Source organism: Mirounga angustirostris, unplaced genomic scaffold (genome assembly GCF_029215605.1).
Source record: "Mirounga angustirostris isolate CCGP_5_RB_7025 unplaced genomic scaffold, mMirAng1.0.hap1 SCAF_10, whole genome shotgun sequence".
In the NCBI taxonomy this organism is placed as follows: Eukaryota; Metazoa; Chordata; class Mammalia; order Carnivora; family Phocidae; genus Mirounga; species Mirounga angustirostris.
The window spans coordinates 38,814,468-38,835,155 of NW_026991718.1; the positions used below are offsets into that span (position 1 = coordinate 38,814,468).

The 20,688-nt window shown below is 45.0% G+C and overlaps 1 protein-coding gene across 3 annotated transcripts in view; it reads left to right on the top strand.

Moving 5' to 3' along the window:
• POLR1A (RNA polymerase I subunit A) overlaps positions 1-20,688 on the top strand; it is a 76,065-nt gene that overhangs the window by 2,288 nt on the left and 53,089 nt on the right. For all 3 annotated transcript variants that reach the window (XR_010405558.1, XM_045884610.3, XM_045884611.3), the window contains exons 2-12: positions 316-520; positions 1,870-2,019; positions 4,746-4,853; positions 5,797-5,882; positions 6,003-6,106; positions 12,673-12,759; positions 13,948-14,053; positions 14,341-14,503; positions 17,065-17,235; positions 17,375-17,497; positions 19,805-20,035. Coding sequence is in view for 2 of the 3 variants with exons in the window: in XM_045884610.3 (XP_045740566.1) it covers positions 316-520; positions 1,870-2,019; positions 4,746-4,853; positions 5,797-5,882; positions 6,003-6,106; positions 12,673-12,759; positions 13,948-14,053; positions 14,341-14,503; positions 17,065-17,235; positions 17,375-17,497; positions 19,805-20,035 (1,534 nt within the window). In the remaining variant the exon portion in view is untranslated. The remainder of the gene's footprint in view (positions 1-315; positions 521-1,869; positions 2,020-4,745; positions 4,854-5,796; positions 5,883-6,002; positions 6,107-12,672; positions 12,760-13,947; positions 14,054-14,340; positions 14,504-17,064; positions 17,236-17,374; positions 17,498-19,804; positions 20,036-20,688) is intronic.

Here is a 20,688-nt window from a genome sequence, read left to right on the forward strand (position 1 = left end):
AGCATGTGTAGGTACTTAACTTATTTGTAAGCAGTCTCCACTGTACTCAATGCAAGATTTGCACTAAATCTGTATTTAAATATTTTACCACTCTTATCTGTTAAGCATATATTTATCCAGCAGCTGTTGTATGCAGGCTCTAAGTGTTGAGCTGCAGTGGTGAGCAAGGCATACACAGATTCTACACTCTGAAGCTGTCAGCATGTCTGAGGAAACAAACATGAAATCATCATTTAACCCCGAAGCACCAAAGAAGAAACATCCGAGAAGTTGGGTAACCTTAGTTTTCCCTTGGTCTTTCTTTTATCTCCTTAGGAAATTAAGTGTTAAGTCCATTACAAACCCTCGTTACCTGGACAGCCTGGGGAACCCGTCGGTGAACGGCCTGTACGATTTAGCTTTGGGCCCTGCGGATTCCAAAGAGGTGTGCTCCACCTGCGTGCAGGACTTCAACAACTGCTCTGGCCACCTGGGCCACATTGAGCTTCCGCTCACGGTGTACAACCCTCTCCTCTTTGATGTACGTTCTGCCCTGGGCTGCTCTGTCTGTGTGGGGTTCGGGGCTGCTGGTGGCATTTGTGAGTGCCACCCCTGGCCTCACGAGAGGTGTCCAAGGAAGTTAGCTCTAGCCACAGAGTTAAAGTGCTCTCTACCATGAGATTTAAAACCTTGAGGAGCCAAATCCAGTAAATCCAACTGGCCCTATAGCCCTAACTAAATGAATTTCAGTTTGATTCCAGTTGAGAAGAACCCAGCTTGGTTCTGTTCACAAGGGAAAAAGCATTGGAATTCATCCCCTACACCTGAGATTTCAGGGCCTTCATGTCCTTCAGAAATCTGGGCAAAGCCTCCCTGACAATAGGACTTCTGGAGTTCTCCAAGCCTTCCCTGAGCTCTTCTAATGAATTTGTAGGCTTTTGCTTGGTTGCAAGAAGAGCAAAGCCCAGAAGGCCAGACAGTGAGCTAAGTATGAGGCTTCTGTTTAGAGTCCTACTTGTGTATTTTCAGCTTTTTCTATTAGTTAACCTAGCCTCCAGGATTTGTTCTAAAACTCTACAGATGACAGTATTTGTGATTTTTTTTCTGTTAATCGTATTGAGAAAAGAATTGTCTTAGTTAAATACGGTATTTAGTTAAATACCAAATATTTAACTAAACTTAAGTTTGGTGTATATTTAAATACTAAATATTTTGAATATTTAATGTTTCATTTATCTATTTAAAGATTTTATTTTTAAGTAATCTTTACACCAAACATGGGCCTGGAACTCACAACCCCCAGATCAAGAGTCGCATGCTCCACTGACTGAGCCAGCCAAGTGCCCCTTAAATATTAAATATTTTAAATGAAGTATTTAAATACTAAAATTAGTATCTGATACTTAGTTAAATAAAATGAAAGTAGCTCCCTACCTCAGACCCAGAGTAAATTTCAACTTTTAAGGGATTAAAATGAAACGATAAGAAGAAATATACAGGAATATTTATCTAGTTCATAGGGTCACAGAGGCCTTTCCAGGTCTATCAGGGGAAGTGGAATTTTTTTTTTTAAGATTTTATTTATTTAGAAAAAGTATGTGCACACACGTGAGCCAGGAGAGGGGCAGAGAGAAAGGAAGAGAATCTTGAGCAGGCTCCCCGCCGAGCGCGGAGCCCTACGTGGGGCTGGATCCCATGACCCTGAGGTCATAAGTTGAGCCAAAATCAAGTGTTGGACATTTAACCGACTGAGCCACCCAGGTGCCCCAGAAGTGGAATTCTCAAATGAATAAACTGGCTACATAAAAACAAAAATCTTAAATATGTTGAAAATTACCTTGATTATTATGTCTCTTTCTAATTATCCTGCTTTTTCTTCCCTCTCTTCAGAAACTCTACCTGCTGCTTCGGGGCTCCTGTTTAAACTGTCACATGCTGACCTGCCCCCGGGCTGTGATTCACCTCTTAGTCTGCCAGCTGCGAGTTCTGGAAGTGGGTGCCCTACAAGCAGTCTACGAGCTTGAGAGAATTCTGAACAGGGTAGGTGGGTGGTGGCTGTCATGGAAATCAGGCGAGCCAAAGCAGTAGGAACAGACCTGTTTGTGTGTTGTCCCTAGACTTGTCATCCTAAGAGTCACCAGAATGTTTGATCTTTACGTCTTACAACTACATACCAATAGCTAGGTGTGAAAACCTGTAGCCCTAAGAGAAATTGAAGAAATGTTAGCGAAAACAACATTGAAGTACCATTTTACCTATCAGTGAGGTTTTTTCTGGACCTGGGAGCCAGTGGAGGCTTATGCCTTGCTTTGGATAGTTACATTTCTTTTGTCTGTTTTAGTGCAGAAAATTGTTTTTCATGGTATTGACATTTTTTGAAGACTCAAAGCCAGTTGTCTTGTAGGACTTCTCACATTCGGTTTTTGTCTGATTATTTCCTCACTAGATTCACATTTTGGTAGGAATACAGCCTGTACCATGTGAGGGACATTGTACCGTGTTGTTTCAGGAGGCACATGCTGCCAGGTGGTTTTATTATTGGTAATGCTGAGTTTGATCCCTTGGATAAGATGGGGACCACCAGATCTATCATAGAGACATTTTTCTCTTTGCGATACAAAATTCCTTCAGATTTTCTGGTGCTAGTATTAAGTATCTTATGTAAAATTCATTTTCTGTTTGTAGATCAAAATATTAGTGGTTTTTGTGTATTGATTTTTGTCTGCAACAACCTAGCAAAAGTATCATTAATTCTAATGCTTTACCTGTAGATTCTTGTTGATTTTCAACACAGTCTTATCATCTGTGAATAATCGCAGTTTTGTTTCTTTCCAACCCTTAAATATGTTTTCTTTTACCTTATTTTGGTGGCTAGGATCTACTTTACTGTGTTGAAGAGGTAGTGGGCATCCTTGTCTTGTTTCTTGTCATGAGGGGAACCTTTCACCTTTCCTTTCGACTTCCCTTTCCTGAATAATTTAGTCTTAAAGACATTAGGTGGACAGAGCAGATAGGATTCTACACAGAGGTGTAGCCTTAGGTGGGTTGTCAGAGCCCAAGCAAGAGGAGACAAGCATGCAAGAGGAAAACATTGCTGCATGTGTGGGCAGCCCAGCATGGAATATCAGAGCTCATAAAGGGTGAGGAAGGTGTTCATTTAGGGATAAGAGCTCAGCATAGGGGTTGAGTGCCCAAGTCAAGTGAGAAAGTGCCCATGCTGGATGGCCCAGTGAGGGATGTGAGCATCCAAATAGGATGAGGAGGGGTTCCACAAGGAGGGTGGCCTAGAGTGGGGTGTGACCCCAAGTTGAGTGAGAGGGATCCGTGCATGGGAGGGGTGGGCAGCAGTGATGGGAGAGGGGTTACATACAGGGAGGGGGATTGATCCAATACGTACATATTTTAAGGATAAAGCAGGCCAGATTTCACACTATTAGAGAAGGGAGTTACAAATACATGAAAGAGAAAAGATCCAGAATTAATCCTATGGTGTTGGACTGGAATTAGAAGTTTGGTATGGACATGTAAGCATATGTGGTTTCCAGGGAACAGAGCCAAAAAATGAACCCAAAGTCAAATTTGTCCGAGAGAGAGGGAGAGGAGGATCTTCTTAAAACTTTACTCAGAGTAAATCCTATTTTTCTTGGTATTTTTCTGGTCCATTTCATGTAAAGTTTCAGATTTGTTGGCATAAAATTCCTGATGCTTACCACCTTAAATTTTTTTTTTTTGTAAAATATATACAGAAGTGTATGAATCCCATAGTCTAACAAATAGTTACAAAGTAACTGTCACCCATATGGTCACCTTCATTGTCAAGATATTGTCCCCAGAAACCCTGTCTCTTTCCCCTGTCCTTGTGTGTTTATTTTTGACTGGTGTTTAGGGTTTTTTTTAACCATTGTACTTATAAAATTCTCAGTAGGACCAATTTGAGGCCTAGGATGATACTGCCTTTCTCCAGAGAGGATTCCTGTTTTTCCTGCCATGTACGTGGTGGCCTGGAACCATTGTAGGCCTGGTTCAAAGCTGAGGGCTCCCTAGGCTGCCTGGGCATTTGGAATCCAGGCTGCAGTTCTGTCAGGCCCAGTCTGGTTCCTAAGGGTGTAATTCCTCTGAGTTCCCAGCTTCCTGTGTTTGTGGGATGGATAGGTGTCCTGGTAGAGTTCTGTCCTTGAACTAACTCTGGGCTCTGATTTCTGTCTCCTTTATCATTTGAGGTCTTCGAAATGAAAAGTTCAAAATGAGCGAGTTGGAGAATGCACCCAAAGTTGGGACTGCCATGTTGTGCAGCTCCAGCGAGCATCATGGAAGTCGCAGTGCCTTCGGCAGGGGCACATAACTACACCGTGGGCTGCCCAGGAGCTGTGCCATGCTGCAGCCCCGCGTCAGAGCAAACGGGGCCCCCATGCTGTTTGACCTCCTAGCTTCCTGGCTCCCCTTCAGTTCCGTCTGCCTGTTCCTCACTGTCCTGTCCGCTTTTCGGAGCTTTAAATATTTTTTAGCATTTTACCCTATCTTGGTTCGTTGCAGCTTTAGGTTTGGTCTGAATAACTTAGCTCGCCATTGTTGGAAGCAAGATGTTTTTGATTTTTCTTTTTTAACAGCAGTGTTGCTGCACTGTTTTGAAAATGCAGCACAGCATGAGGTTTCCTTCTCTTCCCTCAAACGAAACCCTCCCACCCTGGGATTGGCTGGCCCCCGTAATGCGGCCAATCATATGCTTGCTTTACTTCGGTAGTATGGTTTTTCTGTTTGTTTTTCAGTTTCTAGAAGAAAACGCTGATCCTACTGCCTTTGAGATTCAGGAAGAGTTAGAACAGTACACGGCCAAAATTGTACAGAACAATCTGTTGGGATCCCACGGTGCACACGTGAGTTATCCTGTCTCTTTCCCCGTAACACTTGGTTTTTAGCGTAATTATCACAGATCCCCGTACTCTGTCATTTGTGTATACTCTCGGCTTCCCCAAGGCAGACCTGGGTTTGCATCTCTTAGCGGCCTGTGACATCACAAGTTACCTGCTGTCCCTGAGCTTCTGTGTCCTCTTCTTCACCACATGCCTGCAGGACTAATGAGAGGATTCAGTGAAGTTAGGTGGTGTAGGTACAGCAAGCTTGTGATGTATGCTGTCCCACTTTGAGAGTGGTGTCTGGGTCCTTTTCTTCTTGCTCTCTCCAGTCTACCGCAACCATTGCTATACCTCCTCACCTCCCCACCCCCCCCAGCACTGGTACTCATCTTTCAAGTACTGATCTTAAAATCTAATTTACCTTCTGCCCAAGTTTCACACCCGGGATTCTGATGTCACTGGTCTAGGGTAGAGTCCGATGGAAGTTACAAAAGCTCCCAGGAAGGTTTCGTTTGCAGCCAGGCTCAGACCCATTCGTGTAGCTCAACTGTGGATGTGCCTTTCTTAGGACCCTGAGGGCCATCCGAGGGAGGCAGCAGGGAAGGTGTACTAGCTGCATACGGAGAGGTTTGTTTTAAATTAACTAGCATTTCTTGAGAACTTACTGTATTCCAAGCCCCCCTCCCCCCCCACTGCATTCATGAGCTCTTAGTAACAGCTTGGTGGGGTGGTTATTCTCATTCTCATGTTATGGTTGAGGAAATTTAAGGCTTAAAGAAGTCACTTAGTAATTGGCAGAGTTTAGCTATATTAAGAGTTCGGTGGAGAATGTTACTTAAGGAAGAGGATGGCTTCATCTGTTTTTTGTTTTGTTTTGTTTTTTTAAAGGTAAAAACTATAAAGTGAATATGTACTCCAGAGTTCTCCAAATGGTACTGCAAAGTTTTTTGCCCTTTCTCAACAGGTGAAAAATGTTTGTGAGAGCAGGAGCAAACTCATTGCTTACTTCTGGAAGGCACATATGACTGCTAAGCGGTGTCCTCACTGCAAGTGAGTATCAGGCTCTTGCCTCCCTCTTTCCCCAGAAGCCTCTGGCCAGTCAATCATGGCTGTTCCTCAATGCCTTGTTGAGGTTTTTCTCTCCTGAGTCACAACTGTTCTCACATGTAGGACCGGGCGGTCAGTTGTCCGAAAGGAGCACAACAGCAAGCTGACAGTCACATACCCAGCCATGGTGCACAAGAAGGCTGACCAGAAGGACACAGAGCCCCTGGGTAAGCAGGCTGGGCCCTTGGAGGTCCATGGCCAACAGATGTGTCTCGACCCTGGGGAATACCTGGTCGTTACCACATTTCTCGCCTGTGTGTTTGTTGTGGGCCAGCAGTGGGGCGGGGTCCAAGCCTGGGATGGTTGGAGGGGACCCTAGTGAGTGCCCAGCCCTGGCCTCTCATCTAGAACTGATAGGCTGAGCTACATTATGAGGCAGTGCCCCATGGGTTGAATGAGGTACATCTTGCCTCAGGCGGTCATTTTTCTGGAAGATTCTTGAGGAAGAAGTTAAGAAATCTACTTGGCAAATACTTAGAACCACTTTATTGTCGAGTTTTTTGTTTTTGTTTTTTAATTTATTAGAGGGAGAGAGAGCGAGTGCACGAGCTGGGGGGGGAAGGGTAGAGGGAGAAGCAGACTCCACACTGAATAGGGAGTCCGACCTGAGCCGAAGGCAGACACTTAACCAAGTGAGCCACCCAGGCGCCCTCTAGGTGAGTTTTAAAGAAAAACTGTGAGCATTCAAAGAATGTCAGCACTTTCCACAGGCTGCTCCTGGCTGTCCACTCAGATTCCTGGAGTAGCGTGTCCCCTTCTCAGCTCTGCTCTGCCAATGGGGTACTTGGGAAAAATTTTGAGAGACTTAGTACTTCTATTTTTAAATCTTTCATTTATTTAAAATTTTTTTTATTTGACACGTTACATTAGTTTCAGGTGTACAACACAGTGGTTTGATAAGTTTATACACTATGCTGTGCTCACCACAGGTATAGCTACCATCTGTCACCATACAACACTATCCCAATATCATTGACCATATTCCTTATGCTATGCCTTTTATTCCTGTGACTGACTCATTCCATAACTGGAAGCCTGTATCTCCTTCACGCATTTTGCTCAACCCCCCACCCTTCTCCCCTCTGGCAACCATCAGTTTGTTCTCTGTACTTATAGTTCTGTTTGTACTTTTTGTTTATTCATTTTTTTTTTAGGTTTCACTTATGAATGGCATCATATGGTATTTGTCTTTTTCAATCTGATTTATTTCACTAAGCGTAATAGTTTCTAGGTCCATCCATGTTATTGCAAGTGGCTCGATCTCCTCCTTTTTATGGCTGTGTAATATTCTATTGTGTAATTATTCACCATATCTTCCTTACCTGTTAGTCTGTTGATGGACATTTAAGTTGCTTTCCTATCTTGGCTATTGTAAGTAATGATGTAATAAACATAAGAGTGTGTATATCTTTTCAAGTTAGTGTTTTCTTTTCCTTGCCCAGATACCCAGTAGTGGAATTATAGGATCATATGGTATTTTTATTTTTAATTTTTTAAGGAACCTCCATGCTGTTTACCACAGTGACTATAATAATTTACATTCCCACCAACAGTGTACGAGGGGTTTTTTTTCCTTCACATCCTTGCCAACACTTGCTATTTCTTGTCTTTTTGATATTAGCCATTCTGGCAGGTGTAAGGAGATATCTCATTGTGGTTTTGATTTGCATTTCCCTGATGATTTGTGATGTTGAGCGTCTTTTCATGTGTCTGTTGGTCATCTGTATGTCTTCTTTTTTATTTTTGTAGTCATGAGATTGTTTAAATAGGTTTTTTGTTTTTTCTTTTGAAGTGGTGAAGATTAAATAAGATATTCCATATCAAATAGAGACCAGTGCCTGCCATGTATAGTATGCTTTGTAGATGTTAACTGTTGATTTTTTGTGATGCAGTCAGTGTGCCAGGATGGAAAAAGCATAACCTGGGAGTGACCCCTCATCCTGCTATTTATTTTGAGTGGCTTACAGAAGGTCCCTGGAATTTCATTTTCTTTCTTTTTTTTTTTTTTTTTTAAGGATTTTATTTATCTATTTGACAGAGAGAGAGAGATAGTGAGGGCAGGAACATAAGCAGGGGGAGTGGGAGAGGGAGAAGCAGGCTTCCCGCAGAGCAGGGAGCCTGATGCGGGACTCGATCCCAGGACCCTGGGATCATGACCTGAGCCGAAGGCAGACGCTTAACGACTGAGCCACCCAGGCATCCCTGGAATTTCATTTTCAACTCCATATAGTGGCAATAACAAAACTTCTTGCCCAGAGTTGAGAAGATTTCATGAGTGAAAGTCCATAGCCTATTGTTACTAAACTTTATTCCAGAGCTTGAGAATATGGACTAGGCAGGGAAATAAGTTCTATTCCTAGCGATGCGTAATCTTTTACATTGAGGACCCTGGCAAGGCTTGGAGTTAATAACTATCTCAGTCCGTTTAGGCTGCCATAACAAAAATATCATAGAATGGGTGATGTCTAAACAACAGACGTTTATTTTTCATGGTTCTCGAGGTTAGGAAGTCCAAGATTTTGGTGCTGGCAAATCTGATGTCCTGTGAGGGCCTGCTTCCTCACTGACAGCAGTCGTCTCCCTGTAGCCCTCACATGGCAGAAAGGGGCAAGAGAGCTTTCTGGGGTCTTTTTATAAGGGCACCAGTCCTGATCATGAGAGTTCTGCTCTCATGACCTAATCACTGCCCAAAGGCCCCACCTCCAATACCATCACATGGAGGGGGGTAAGGATTTTAACACATGAAACTTGAGGGGACACAGACTCTCAGACCTTTTATTTTGTTATTTTTTTTCGTATAACTATAAAATATTTTTATTGAAAGGTTATTAAAGCGTGGGTCAGACCTTTTACCTTAGACTAATTTTAGGCTTGCAGAAGAGTTGCAAAGATAGTACAGAGAGTTCTCATGTACTCTTTATTGATTGTCCCCTAATGTACCATCTCATCACCATGGTGTACTTGTCCAAACTAAGAAATTCACTTAGTACGCTACCATTCAATGAACTACAGACTTTATTTGAATTTCTCCAGTTTTTCCAGCGATACCACACTGTGTTTAGAAAGCCTGTTTAATTTTGTTTAATGGTTAACGGTTAACCACAAAGGTGGATTTTCCTACACTTACCTATAAATAGCCCCTAAATTTCAAGGTTGGGAATTGCTGCTTTATTTAGCTCTTAGTGCACCTTAGAAAACGTTCATAGATTGAGAACAAAGATGGTCAGAATTCTAAAAGATAACTGTTTCTTTGGGGCAAATGTCTAGCACTTAAGTAGCCCTCCACCACGTTTGCCAAATGCATTCTTCTGAAGTAATCTTTTACTGCGGCTATGAGAGTATGATGGTGCCACCCAAAATTCTGTGCATTAAGAACAAGATGACCGTAGTGTTCAGTGGTTCCAGGATTGGGATTTTAGTATTTAGCAAACATTTACTTGTTGGGAACTCAGCCTCATGCCAATGACCATGCCTGTGGCGAGCACAGTACCAAGGTGGAGACCACGTGGCCTCTGCTGTCTGAAGGGGCTGCAGGTGACACAGGTCAGTAACTCTGGGGAGCAGGTGATGTGTTCTCAGCAAGGGTCTGGCCATGTTCTTGGCCAAAGGGAGCCAAGCAGTGAGGCCAGTGCCTCTACGGTTGCTACATACTAGTGATCCCGTGAGGAGCACCGTAAGCTTGTGACCTTCTGCAGATGCTCCAGAGTGCCCCCCAAGCCCCACGATGCACATCAGCATTTTAAAATGAGGATCCTTATAGCCAAGATACTCCACTGTGATCCAGCCTTCCCCAAGTTATTTGACCTCCCGACAGACCCCTTTGTCACATAGCAGCTCTTAAAGGTGCATGAAACCCACGTTAGGGATGTCCTGAAACCCCACCCAGGCAGAATCCGTTTTTGTAGGTTGTACAAATGTCTTGTTGAGGAGGGCGCAGCGCATGGGAGGAGGTGGCATCCCACAGGTTTCTTCTGACTCTAAAATCCTGTGATTGAACAACCCTAGTCTGCCTTCACTGTGGGGAAACTGCAGTGGGGCACTTCATGTACTGGGAGCTACTGGGACAGGAGCTAGGGAGTATTGCCAGATCCAGCTGATCTTCCTCAGACCTTCAAACCTGATTTTCAGGAGGAGAGGAAGTTCAGATCGTCATTTTCAGCAATGCCCACGGATGGTTGTTCAGCTTAATGGAATCTGTGTTTTCCCACTGAATATACATAGCTTTCTGATGCTGTGGTTATCCCCGAGGGTCAAAGCCTCTCTTCATTGCATACCCGTGCTTCCTTGAGTTGCATTAACTGATTGAAATGTTTTGCTTTTGTAGGAATCAAAATTTTAAATGTGTAGACTCTTTGACCTAGCAATTCCACTTTTATGACTTTTCTAAGAATTAGACATACCCACACCACAGTATTGTTTAAATAGTTTAAAATAGGAAATAACTTAAGTGCTTATCAATAGAGACTAGTTAAATTATGGTACATCTCTTAATTATTATCCAAGTTTCATATTTTTCTGGAATCTTGTGAGGATACATCCTCTGCAGATGGTAAACTTACTTGGAGAATTGGAGGTGGAATTTAAAGTTCGATTTTTTAAGTGTAGAAAAAGGCAAAAGAGTGGGGTTTGGGATGCCTGGGTGGCTCAATCAGTTAAGCATCTACCTTCGGCTCAGGTCGTGATCCCAGGGTCCTGGGATCTGGCCCCACATCAGGCTCCCTGCTCCGCAGGGAGTCTGCTTCTCTCTCTCCCCCTACCTGCCTGCCCTTCTTGTGTGTGCGCACTCTTTCAAATAAAAAAGTAAGAAGAATGGAGTTTGTAAGTATAGATTATTGTTGGATGTTTTGAACATGTATATTTGAGCCAGTGACTTTATTATCTGCTGTGTGCTAGACACTGTCAGGTGCTAGGAGCACAGACAAGACGAGTTTCTGTGCTGGTGGTAATAAGGGAATATAGAATAATGCCTAATTTCAGTGAATGTACCCCAGAAGAGATTGATAGTTTTTTGTTTTTGCTTTGTTTGTTTTTTTTTAAAAGATTTTATTTATTTATTTGACAGAGAGAGATAGCGAGAGCAGGAACACAAGCAGGGGGAGTGGGAGAGGGAGAAGCAGGCCTCCCACTGAGCAGGGAGCCTGATGCGGGACTTGATCCGAGGACCCTGGGATCATGACCTGAGCCGAAGGCAGACGCCTAACGACTGAGCCACTCAGGCACCCAGAGATTGATAGTTTTGAAACTACAGGATCACATTGCTTTTCTTTGTTAATCATGTAAGTGCCTAGAGCCCTGTTTCCTGAGTGGCAACCCCATTTGATTTTCTGACTTACTCTGGGTGTAGCTGATAGTGCCCCAGAGTGCTCTTGCTTAATCTGAGAAACCAAAATCAGTGTACTTCTCACATACCTGCATGATATTTGTAAGAAGAAATTGAATATACTTTTACCCATAAAAATGTTCATACTCATCTCTAATTTTGCTTCTGTGAATCTTTCTGATAAAGCCATGTGCATAAAGTTTTTTGTCTTTTATTTTTTAATCATAGTGTAACATAACAGTAAGAAAATTAGGATCCACCCTGATGTCCAGTTATAAGAGTATGGTTAGGTCACTAGGAAACATCCTCTCGGTGGAATATCACGCAGTCATTAAAAATGTTATGTGGCGGGCGCCTGGGTGGCTCAGTTGGTTAGGCGACTGCCTTCGGCTCAGGTCATGATCCTGGAGTCACAGGATCGAGTCCCGCATCAGGCTCCCTGCTCGGCAGGGAGTCTGCTTCTCCCTCTGACCCTCCCCCATCTCATGTGCTCTCTCTCATTCTCTCTCTCTCAAATAAATAAATAAAATCTTTAAAAAAAAAAAATGTTATGTGGCAACATACAGAAATGCTCACAAGATGACACTAAACGAGCAAAGCAGTGTACAGAATAAACCCACACTTAAGGTTACAGTTATCTTAGGGGGGCGTGGGTGGCACAGTCAGTTGAGCATCATACTCTTGGTTTCAGCTCAGGTCGTGATCTCTGGGTTGTGAGATTGAGCCCCCCATTGGGCTCTGCACTCAGCAGGGAGTCTACTTGGGATTCTTTCTCTCTCCCTCTCCTTCTCCCCCTCCCCTGTGCACACATGCACTCTCACCCTCCCTAAAATAAATAAATAAATCTTAAGAAAAAAAGATTAAAAAATAATTAAAAAAAAGATTATAGATAGCGTATAAACCAGAGGACTGGGAAAAAAGTATGTAGTAGTGGTAATGGAATGGTGTATGATTTATTTTTCTTTTGCTCTTTTGGCTTTATGCAATAGTTATACTGTTTCCATTACTTTAAAAATTTTTTTTTTTTTTTTTTTTTTTAAGATTTTTATTTATTTGAGAGAGAGAGAATGAGAGACAGAGAGCATGAGAGGGGGGAGGGTCAGAGGGAGAAGCAGACTCCCCGCCGAGCAGGGAGCCCGATGCGGGACTCGATCCCGGGACTCCAGGATCATGACCTGAGCCGAAGGCAGTCGCTTAACCAACTGAGCCACCCAGGCGCCCTGTTTCCATTACTTTAGAAATTAGGCTAAGGGGGAAAAAAATCCAGAGCTGAGAATAAGCTGTCCTAGAGATTGATTTTTATGGTCAAATTGCAGGCTCAGCAGGGTGGGGGAGAAAGCAATGATAGATCCCATTACAGAAGGAGTTCCTATTACTGATTTATTTTGCTTTGATTCCCCCTCCTGGCTCTAGGAATTGAGGAAGCCCAGATGGGAAAACGAGGGTACCTAACACCCACCAGCGCCCAAGAACATCTTACTGCCCTTTGGAAGAATGAAGGTGCTGTACCAACCTAAAGAAATTGAAATGAGTCTCTGGGCTCATTTATCCTGCCTTATTATTTTTATGTTTTCAGAGTTGTGATAATTACAGATCTCTCCTGAATTCAGTTCATAGGTTTGGGGCTGGCTTCAGGGTACATTGTCATCAATGCATTCTAGAGCAGGCAAGAACATGAACTTGACAACCATTGTAACTGAACCTGGTCATTAAATGACAGCTGTGGGTGGGCCTCGCTTAATACAGTTTGACATCTTTCTAGAAGGTACAGTGTAACTCACCTTACTTTAAATGCCTGTTAATAACTTTTTCAGAAAAGGATTCAAAGGGAATTCCTCCTGTGATTCAAAAAATGAACTCTTTTTTTTTTAGGATTTTTCCACATTTTAATTCCCTACGAAAAGGAGTCTTCCATTCCTTTTGCGTGTGTAACAAAAGCTAGGCACTGTATTCAGCCTGCAAGTTTGACATCTGGTCAATGTCGCCACCCTCAGAGAGTGCTCTTGTTCTGGAACACTGCATGCAGTTGCTGTGTAATGATAGGCACTTAAAAATGAAAATGCTGCTGAAGGGATAAGTGATGTCAGGGAAAAAAAGAGCACTCAAGTTAGTGTGATCATTTCTGTGGCAGGCCCTAACACTTTTATTCATTCTCTCTGCAGCTTTCTTTTAAGTTCATTGGAAACTTAAAATACAGCTTTGATCCACAAAAATGATGCCTTCTTGATAACATCTATATGGAGGGTTTTTTGTTTTGTTTTATTTGTAAGAAGGCTAACTTTTTTTTATTGATTTTCTGTATTTCAGATACATTTTTTATAGATAACCAAAGCTGTGTGTGTGTGTGTGTGCGCGCACGCACGCTCGTGCATGTATAAGTCTAATAGTCCAGGAGGGTAGTGAGAAACAAGACGTTTTCATTCCCCATCCTTGTCCATTTCAGCCCCAAGCTAAGCACTGGGGGGCGCCGTGGCACTCGTCCTTAAACCACCATCTCACCTGTGTGTGGGTTCTCAACACAGAAAGGCTATTTTTTGCTTGTTTTTAGAAAGAAAAAATATGATTTTACTCTACTTACTGTTTCGTATTCTGTTTTTCTTTTTTGTCACCCAGTGGAATTTTTGTGGTCATTCATCCCTGCCCTCACACATAGATGTAAATGATCGTTTTGGCTTATTTCAAATGCAGGATTCTTTCTGAATTACCTTTTTTTGGGACTGGAAAATGTCGACATGGAGTCTAGATTCAATCCCAGTATGTTCTTTTTGGATTTCCTGGTCGTGCCACCCTCAAGGTAATGCCCTTTAATTAGCTTTATTTCGCCGAAAAAGGCTTATTGAGCGGTGGAATAATGACCTCTGGGAGAGGCCTGGAGGGCCTAGCACTCTAAGAAGCAAAGCAGCGGTTCCACACCCGGGTTGCAGGTGGCTGGGAGTGTTCGTCCTGACTGCGGTAGGAATGTTGGCTGGTTTCCGAGTGTGGTGGGTTGTGAGTTGCTTGTAGCAGGGATTGGCAAGAGGCTGAAGAATATGACCCTTCCCTCGTGCTCAACGGTTCCTGATTCCATGTGTCCCCCTACAGGTATCGCCCTGTCAATCGGCTGGGGGACCAGATGTTTACCAATGGCCAGACGGTGAACTTGCAGGCTGTCATGAAGGACATGGTTCTGATCCGAAAACTTCTGGCATTGATGGCCCAAGAACAGGAGCTGCCGTGTGAGGTGGCAGCACCTGCCAAAGATGAGGTCAGGGCTGCCTTGGAGCTGATGTCGTCAGCCTGTCTGCTTAGTTCTAAGGCCCACAGTGCAGATGCAGAACGCTGGGGGTGCAGGGAGCTGCTGGTTGGGAATTTTGTACAGTTTGTGTGCAAGCCGTCATTTGGGGAAACCTCAGTAATGTTGGGGGAAAGCATGATAAGAGCATAGAAAGATCTAGGTCTTGCCCCAGTGACCTCTGCTGAGTTGCTTTGATTTTGTGGGCCCGTCTCCACTGTAAAATGTGTATGGTTGGTGGTAAGGTTTTACATATAGGCTGTTCTGGGCCACCTGCCTTCACTGGCAGTGACTGGCAGCTCTAGAAAGAAGAGTCTGCTTCCTGTGGGCTCTTAGAATGTCCCTTTTGGGTTACAGTACCAGAGCCTGAGTCATCCAGGTCTGTTTTTGGCTCATTGAGACCTCTAGCATTGGGTTCAGGAGGGCACCATTGTTGATTCTAGGAATTCCCCAGAATAGGACTGTCATGTTTGAGGCCTCTGTTTCCTCGTCAGTAGATCATAGCGTGGGATTCAGTTTTCCCGTTTCAGCCGACTTTCCGAGCTACTTCAGTGTGCCAGGTCTTCAGTGGGTGTAAAGATGAATCAGGCACTCGGAGAAGTTGCTGAGATCACTGAGGTCCTTTCCAGCTTTGAGATGTTCCCTGGATGGAAGCAGGAAGGGCTGTGTCAGTGGATGGGGCTCTCGGGCTCCCTTCCAGCTGCCGGCAGCAGTTCGGCTGGGAGCCAGGCCCATCACCAGGTGGCGCCACTGTCTGCCTGGCCACTGTGCTGTGGGTTACCCGTATTCTGCTCTGCACTGTCTTCGGTTTTGCTGAAGTTTTCTGATCTGTCAGGGTAGTATGCTTTCAGAAACCTTCAGTCTAAGAGAAATGTGCCATCTGCAGGCCCTGGTCCAGTTTGGAGGGAAGGCCATAGGGTAGCCAGGACCCATAAGCAGGGCTGAGAATTTTTATTTTAATGCTCCTTGAAAATAGAGCAGCCATTTGTTAAAAAAAAAAAAAAAAAAAAGCTAAGAGTCTGCAGAAATAAACAGTATCCTCTGATTCTTAAGGTCCTTGCTACCTGAAGTCACGGTGCCTTCTTTCTTTGTGATTAACAGGACCCGTTCTTATTTCTTTCCCCATATGCTCCCCACATTCCATTCATATGGCAGCCCTCTCACGGGACTCATTATAAGGGTAATCACATAGCCCTGAGCCAGGTAATGTCATAGGCAGTGAGTTAGGCTGACAAGGCCCCTGTTGTCGTATAGGTGACAGTCTGTCCCTATGAGGCTCCCTCCGCCAGAGAGAAAATACATCTGTCCTCCCTATAAGTAAAGAAGACTCCTCTATTTCTCAGGGTTGAGGACAAACCCACTTCACTAATGGTTTTCATGTCATTCTTATTTACTAGATCTTCACCCCTCCCCCTATACCTCTCCCAACACACTGACAGGTCTCTTCTCTCGTCTCACACTGGGGGACATCTGTCTAGCTCTTGTGTCATAGCCAGGCAGGTGGGGCTAGTAGGTGGCCAGACAGTGTTAATAGGTGGTGCTGTAAGGCGGGTTAAGAGCCTGTCTCCTAGGCACGTAGGGAGAGAAGAAAAGGAGGCAGAGTCAGGGACAGAAATATTAAAAAGGATTGGTTAAAAATTCCAGTGAGGCTTGGATTTCAGCCAGTCCCTTGACATATTTCAGTTGGGGACCAATATTTTAATTTATAACATAGAAAATAGTATGGCCAACGTTTTTCCTTTTGAGAAATTATTTTACTTGTGTTTTTGTAAGTGCTTTGGATTAAGTTTTTCCAAAACCATAAATAAAGGTAAAATTGCATGTGAGAATCAGTTATTTGGTGGGATAACAGCTTTATGAAGAGAATAGGGGGAAGAATTTCTAGGGTAGCTTGAAGAATTAGGTAGTAAGGGACTCAGCAGCTGCTGCTAGCCAACCCTTCCTTTATTTTCTTGGCTTACACGTTTCAATGAAATAAGCTACCATGTTGGAGAAACCCATGAGGCACATAATTGCAGGTGGCCTCTGGGCGACCTGAGGCCTCCAGTCTAGCAGCTCTAGGGGAATTGCACCCTGCCAACAACCATGTGAGCTTAGAGATGGATTCTTCCCCAGTTGAACCTTCAGATGAGACCCTGGCTCGGGCTGACTCTGTTACAGCCTAGGAGAGACTGAAGCAGAGAATCCAGTTGAGCTGTATGTACCCAGATTCCTGACTTACAGAAACTGTGAGGTAGAAAATGTGTGTTGGTCTTTAAAAAAAAAAAGAAAGAAAAGAAAGAAACTTGAGTTCATTTTACTATCAGAAAAAGACAGGCTGGTAAATGCATAATGGGGCTGATGTTTTGTTGATACAAACTGAGAAGATTGATTTATTAGCACTTTTGCCACTGATCTGTCGCGTTCAAAAGACATAAAGGCAGACTCCAGAGCTCATCATGTGTCAGAGCGAGAGGAAGAAAGAAAAATAAAACCAAACCTGACCTTTTTGAGGTTTTTCCATCTTGCCTGTTTTCTTGGTTGTGTCTTGCCAGGAAAAAGACTCTTCAGTTGTTCTGGACCAGTCCTTTTTGAGTCTGCTTCCAGGCCAGTCCCTCACAGACAAACTTTACAACATTTGGATTCGTCTTCAGAGCCACGTCAATATTGTGTTTGATAGTGAGATGGACAAATTAATGATGGAAAAGTACCCTGGCATTAGACAGGTGAGCAGGAGGTTGGATCCCTGTTGCTAGCTGAAGGGATTAAATAATAAGTGTACTTGTATTGAAATAAGAAAATAACAAGTATATTTGACTTTTTTTTTCCTAATGATGCTTTCTGTGGACTTTTTCCTGCATAAAGATCCTGGAGAAGAAGGATGGCTTATTCCGAAAACACATGATGGGGAAGCGAGTGGACTACGCGGCCCGTTCGGTCATCTGCCCAGATATGTACATTAACACCAACGAAATTGGAATTCCCATGGTGTGTGTGGAGAGTCCTCACCAGCTGCTGTTGGGTGGCACATGGGAACGTTGAGGGCTGGGGAGAAGGTGTACAGCCGACTGTGGTGGCTTGGGTGGGGATAGCTTATGCTTCTTCCTGAACAAGCTGTTTGGAGGGGACATGAGGCTGTGTGATGGAGTTGCTTTCACTCCTCGCCAAATCTCCAAACACCTGCCTACAAGGAAGACCCACTTGCTGGGCAAGCAGGGAGCCGACTGCAGGGCATTCCACATCCCCGCCTGCATGTCTTCCCCCCTGCCTCTCAGAGCCTAGTCGAAACCTTCCTGGTCAAATTGAGCACATGACAGAGATGAGGAAGAGGGAAAAGGGGATTTGCGCCTCATGCACTTGCCTGGCATTAGGAGTCAGGAATGTGTACCCTTAGTTGCCAGACACAGGAAGGGAAGAGAGCACCCCCAGAGAGGGCTGTATGCGTGTCATCCATCCTCCCAGTTCCTCCGGGGTAAGCGGTTTGCCCCATCCACCCATTAGTGTTTCCTCTGGGAGCCGGCCTCCTCCTCTCACTTCCCCACCCTTTCAAGCTGTGGGGCTCATTAGCAGCGCTTTAATCGGCTCCCTCCTTAATGGGCCTTGAGGTCAGTAATATGAAGATGGTTTAATTCCCTTTGTGGAGAGTCTCATTTCCTCATATGCTGCCCCCTCTGCTGCTCTCGGGGGAGCACTGGTGATGAGCGCAGCTCAAGTGTTCTGACGGCCCCCTGCATGCCCACCGCCTCGTCCCTCTGGGGCACACTTGGCTCCCTGGGCAAGGGCACACTGTCAGAGGACAGGAGTCAGAGAAAGCTTAGTCCTGTGCCCACTGCCTCCTAGAACCTAGGTCTTTCCATCCAGAAGCTGGACCAGGTGGCAGAGAAAGGCCTTGTGAAGCCCAGTGGTGACCTTCCTGAGTCTGAGGCCCTGGGAAGAGAGGCCCATTTACTGCTGTTCATTGCTTTTTCTGGACTGAAGGCCTGGGCTATCCCGGTAGGCTTTGGCTTCACAATGCCTTAAAGCATCCCAGCTTTAGGAGAGACCTTTAGTGCTGCCTCCTTTTTCTACCTTCAGGGGGCCTGGGCCTCCCTTTCTTGGATCTGGTTTCATTCCATAATGGCTGGTCCTAAGGAGGGACTCTGAAGTTACTCCTCTGCCCACCTCTAGCCTGTTCCAGGTCTCAGGCCATGGTGGCTGGGGGGTGTTACTCACAGGATGGCCATGAGGAGCTCACTGTGTGAGACTAGCTCTTGGTGCCTCGTGGCACACACTTTCCGTAGAGCACCGTGGAGAGGTGTTATGGGAGCAGAGGTGCTAAAGTAGGTTTGGGGAGTAAGCTAGAGATTAGCAGTCAACCAGACAGACTAGAGTGTCCCCTGAGAAGCTTACATTCCAGTGGTGGAGACGAATAAACAAATACATAGGAGTATAAACACTCTGTCAGGCAGTGGTCAGTGCATTGGCAAAAGTAGGGCAGGCGATGGGGAAAGGGAGTGCTGGCTGGGGTGGCAGGTAAGGCCTTTTGCAGTGTCATCCAAGCAGAAACCTGGACAAAGAACCTGGACAGAATCCAACCAGGTTCTTTACGTCAGACTCCTCAGAGGCAGTGAAGAGTAGTGAAGCGCATTTGGAAGCATCAGAGGATTTATGATATTCAGCAGCTTAGAAACTCACTTAACCAGGAAACTCGTTTTTCTTGGAGTACCTTGCAGGTCTAGCGTTAAGTGGAACCCTGTATTTTCTCGTGTATCCGGAGACCGAATCGGTTTCATCTCAAGCGCCGCCCTGATCGTAGTGGCAGCCAAAACTGCCGGGTAGAGGCTCCGACGCCATGTCTGGGCTCAGGGCAGGGGCCACGATCACTTGGTGATGTCTGCGAGAGCGGAGAGGGCTATGGTGTGGTATTTGAGGGCAGGGATTTGCCACCTCTCTCAACCTAGTGTCCCATTCTGTGTTCCCTCTGGAGAGTATGAATTGATCGGTGGGTGAGGAAATGACGAAGTTTTAGAATGAGTTACCAAAATTCTAATGTGTAAACTGCAACACTCCAGTTATTCTCTTCAGACAGAGTGCTAGGAAAGGAGGTCCATTCTCTGTTCCCTTGAGGCCTCAAGTCTAGAAAAATGGCTCTATGGAGAAGACAGACAGGATGTTGCTTACTCCCTGAAGGACCTTTGTGGCACAGATAGCACCTCCGTGTCTTGGGGAAGAAGTTGCATAGCCTGTTGAGTCAGATTTTGAATCAGTATCATCTTTTCTGCCTACCCTGAGTTTTCATATTCATTCCATCTCCAGGTGTTTGCCACAAAACTGACCTACCCTCAGCCAGTCACTCCCTGGAATGTTCAGGAACTGAGGCAAGCAGTCATCAATGGCCCCAATGTACACCCGGGAGCCTCCATGGTCATCAATGAGGATGGCAGCCGCACAGCCCTGAGTGCCGTCGACCTGACCCAGCGGGAGGCTGTAGCCAAACAGCTCCTGACACCAGCCACGGGGGCACCTAAGCCCCAGGGGACAAAAATTGTGAGTAGTGGGCCGATTTGATCAGGGGCTCCCCTGTGACTGTAAGTCATGAGTGCTGACACAGGAATCTATGAGCTGTTATGCCTCCCCGGGATGAAGATTCCCCCATATGTGGGTGTTCCTTAGGGGCTTCATGGTGCTTGCTTTACCTCCCCAGCTGGAGCTGGAGTTCCTAGGATCTTGACCCCGTGATTAAAGCTTCGCTTGGCTGTTCCATGTCATGCAGCACAGTGTCGGGCACCCATCCAAGGCTTGAGAAATGCTCTCTAATAATAACTCAGTTGTGGTCCTGGGGCAGGCAAATTTGCTGTCCTTACGCAGGGCGACTCAAAGGGTGGTCCTCAGATCACCATCAGCGGTAGCATCCCTAGAGCTTGTGAGAAATGCACATTCACTCTCTCCTCCCCACCCCCCACCAAATGGATTAGAATCTGGGAATGGGGCCCAGGAATCTGTGTTGAACAAGCGCTTTAGAGGGTTTTTCTACACGCTGGCATTTGAGAGCTGCTCTGAAGGAAGGAAATGTCCTGTGTGATATGTCCGTGATAACTGATAACCCATGGGTTTCGTCCTTTGCCTCTTTTTCTGGCGATTGCTGATGGCTGCCCATGGTACAGTGTTAAGGGATCCTAAGGTGTATTCGGGCTCCACTG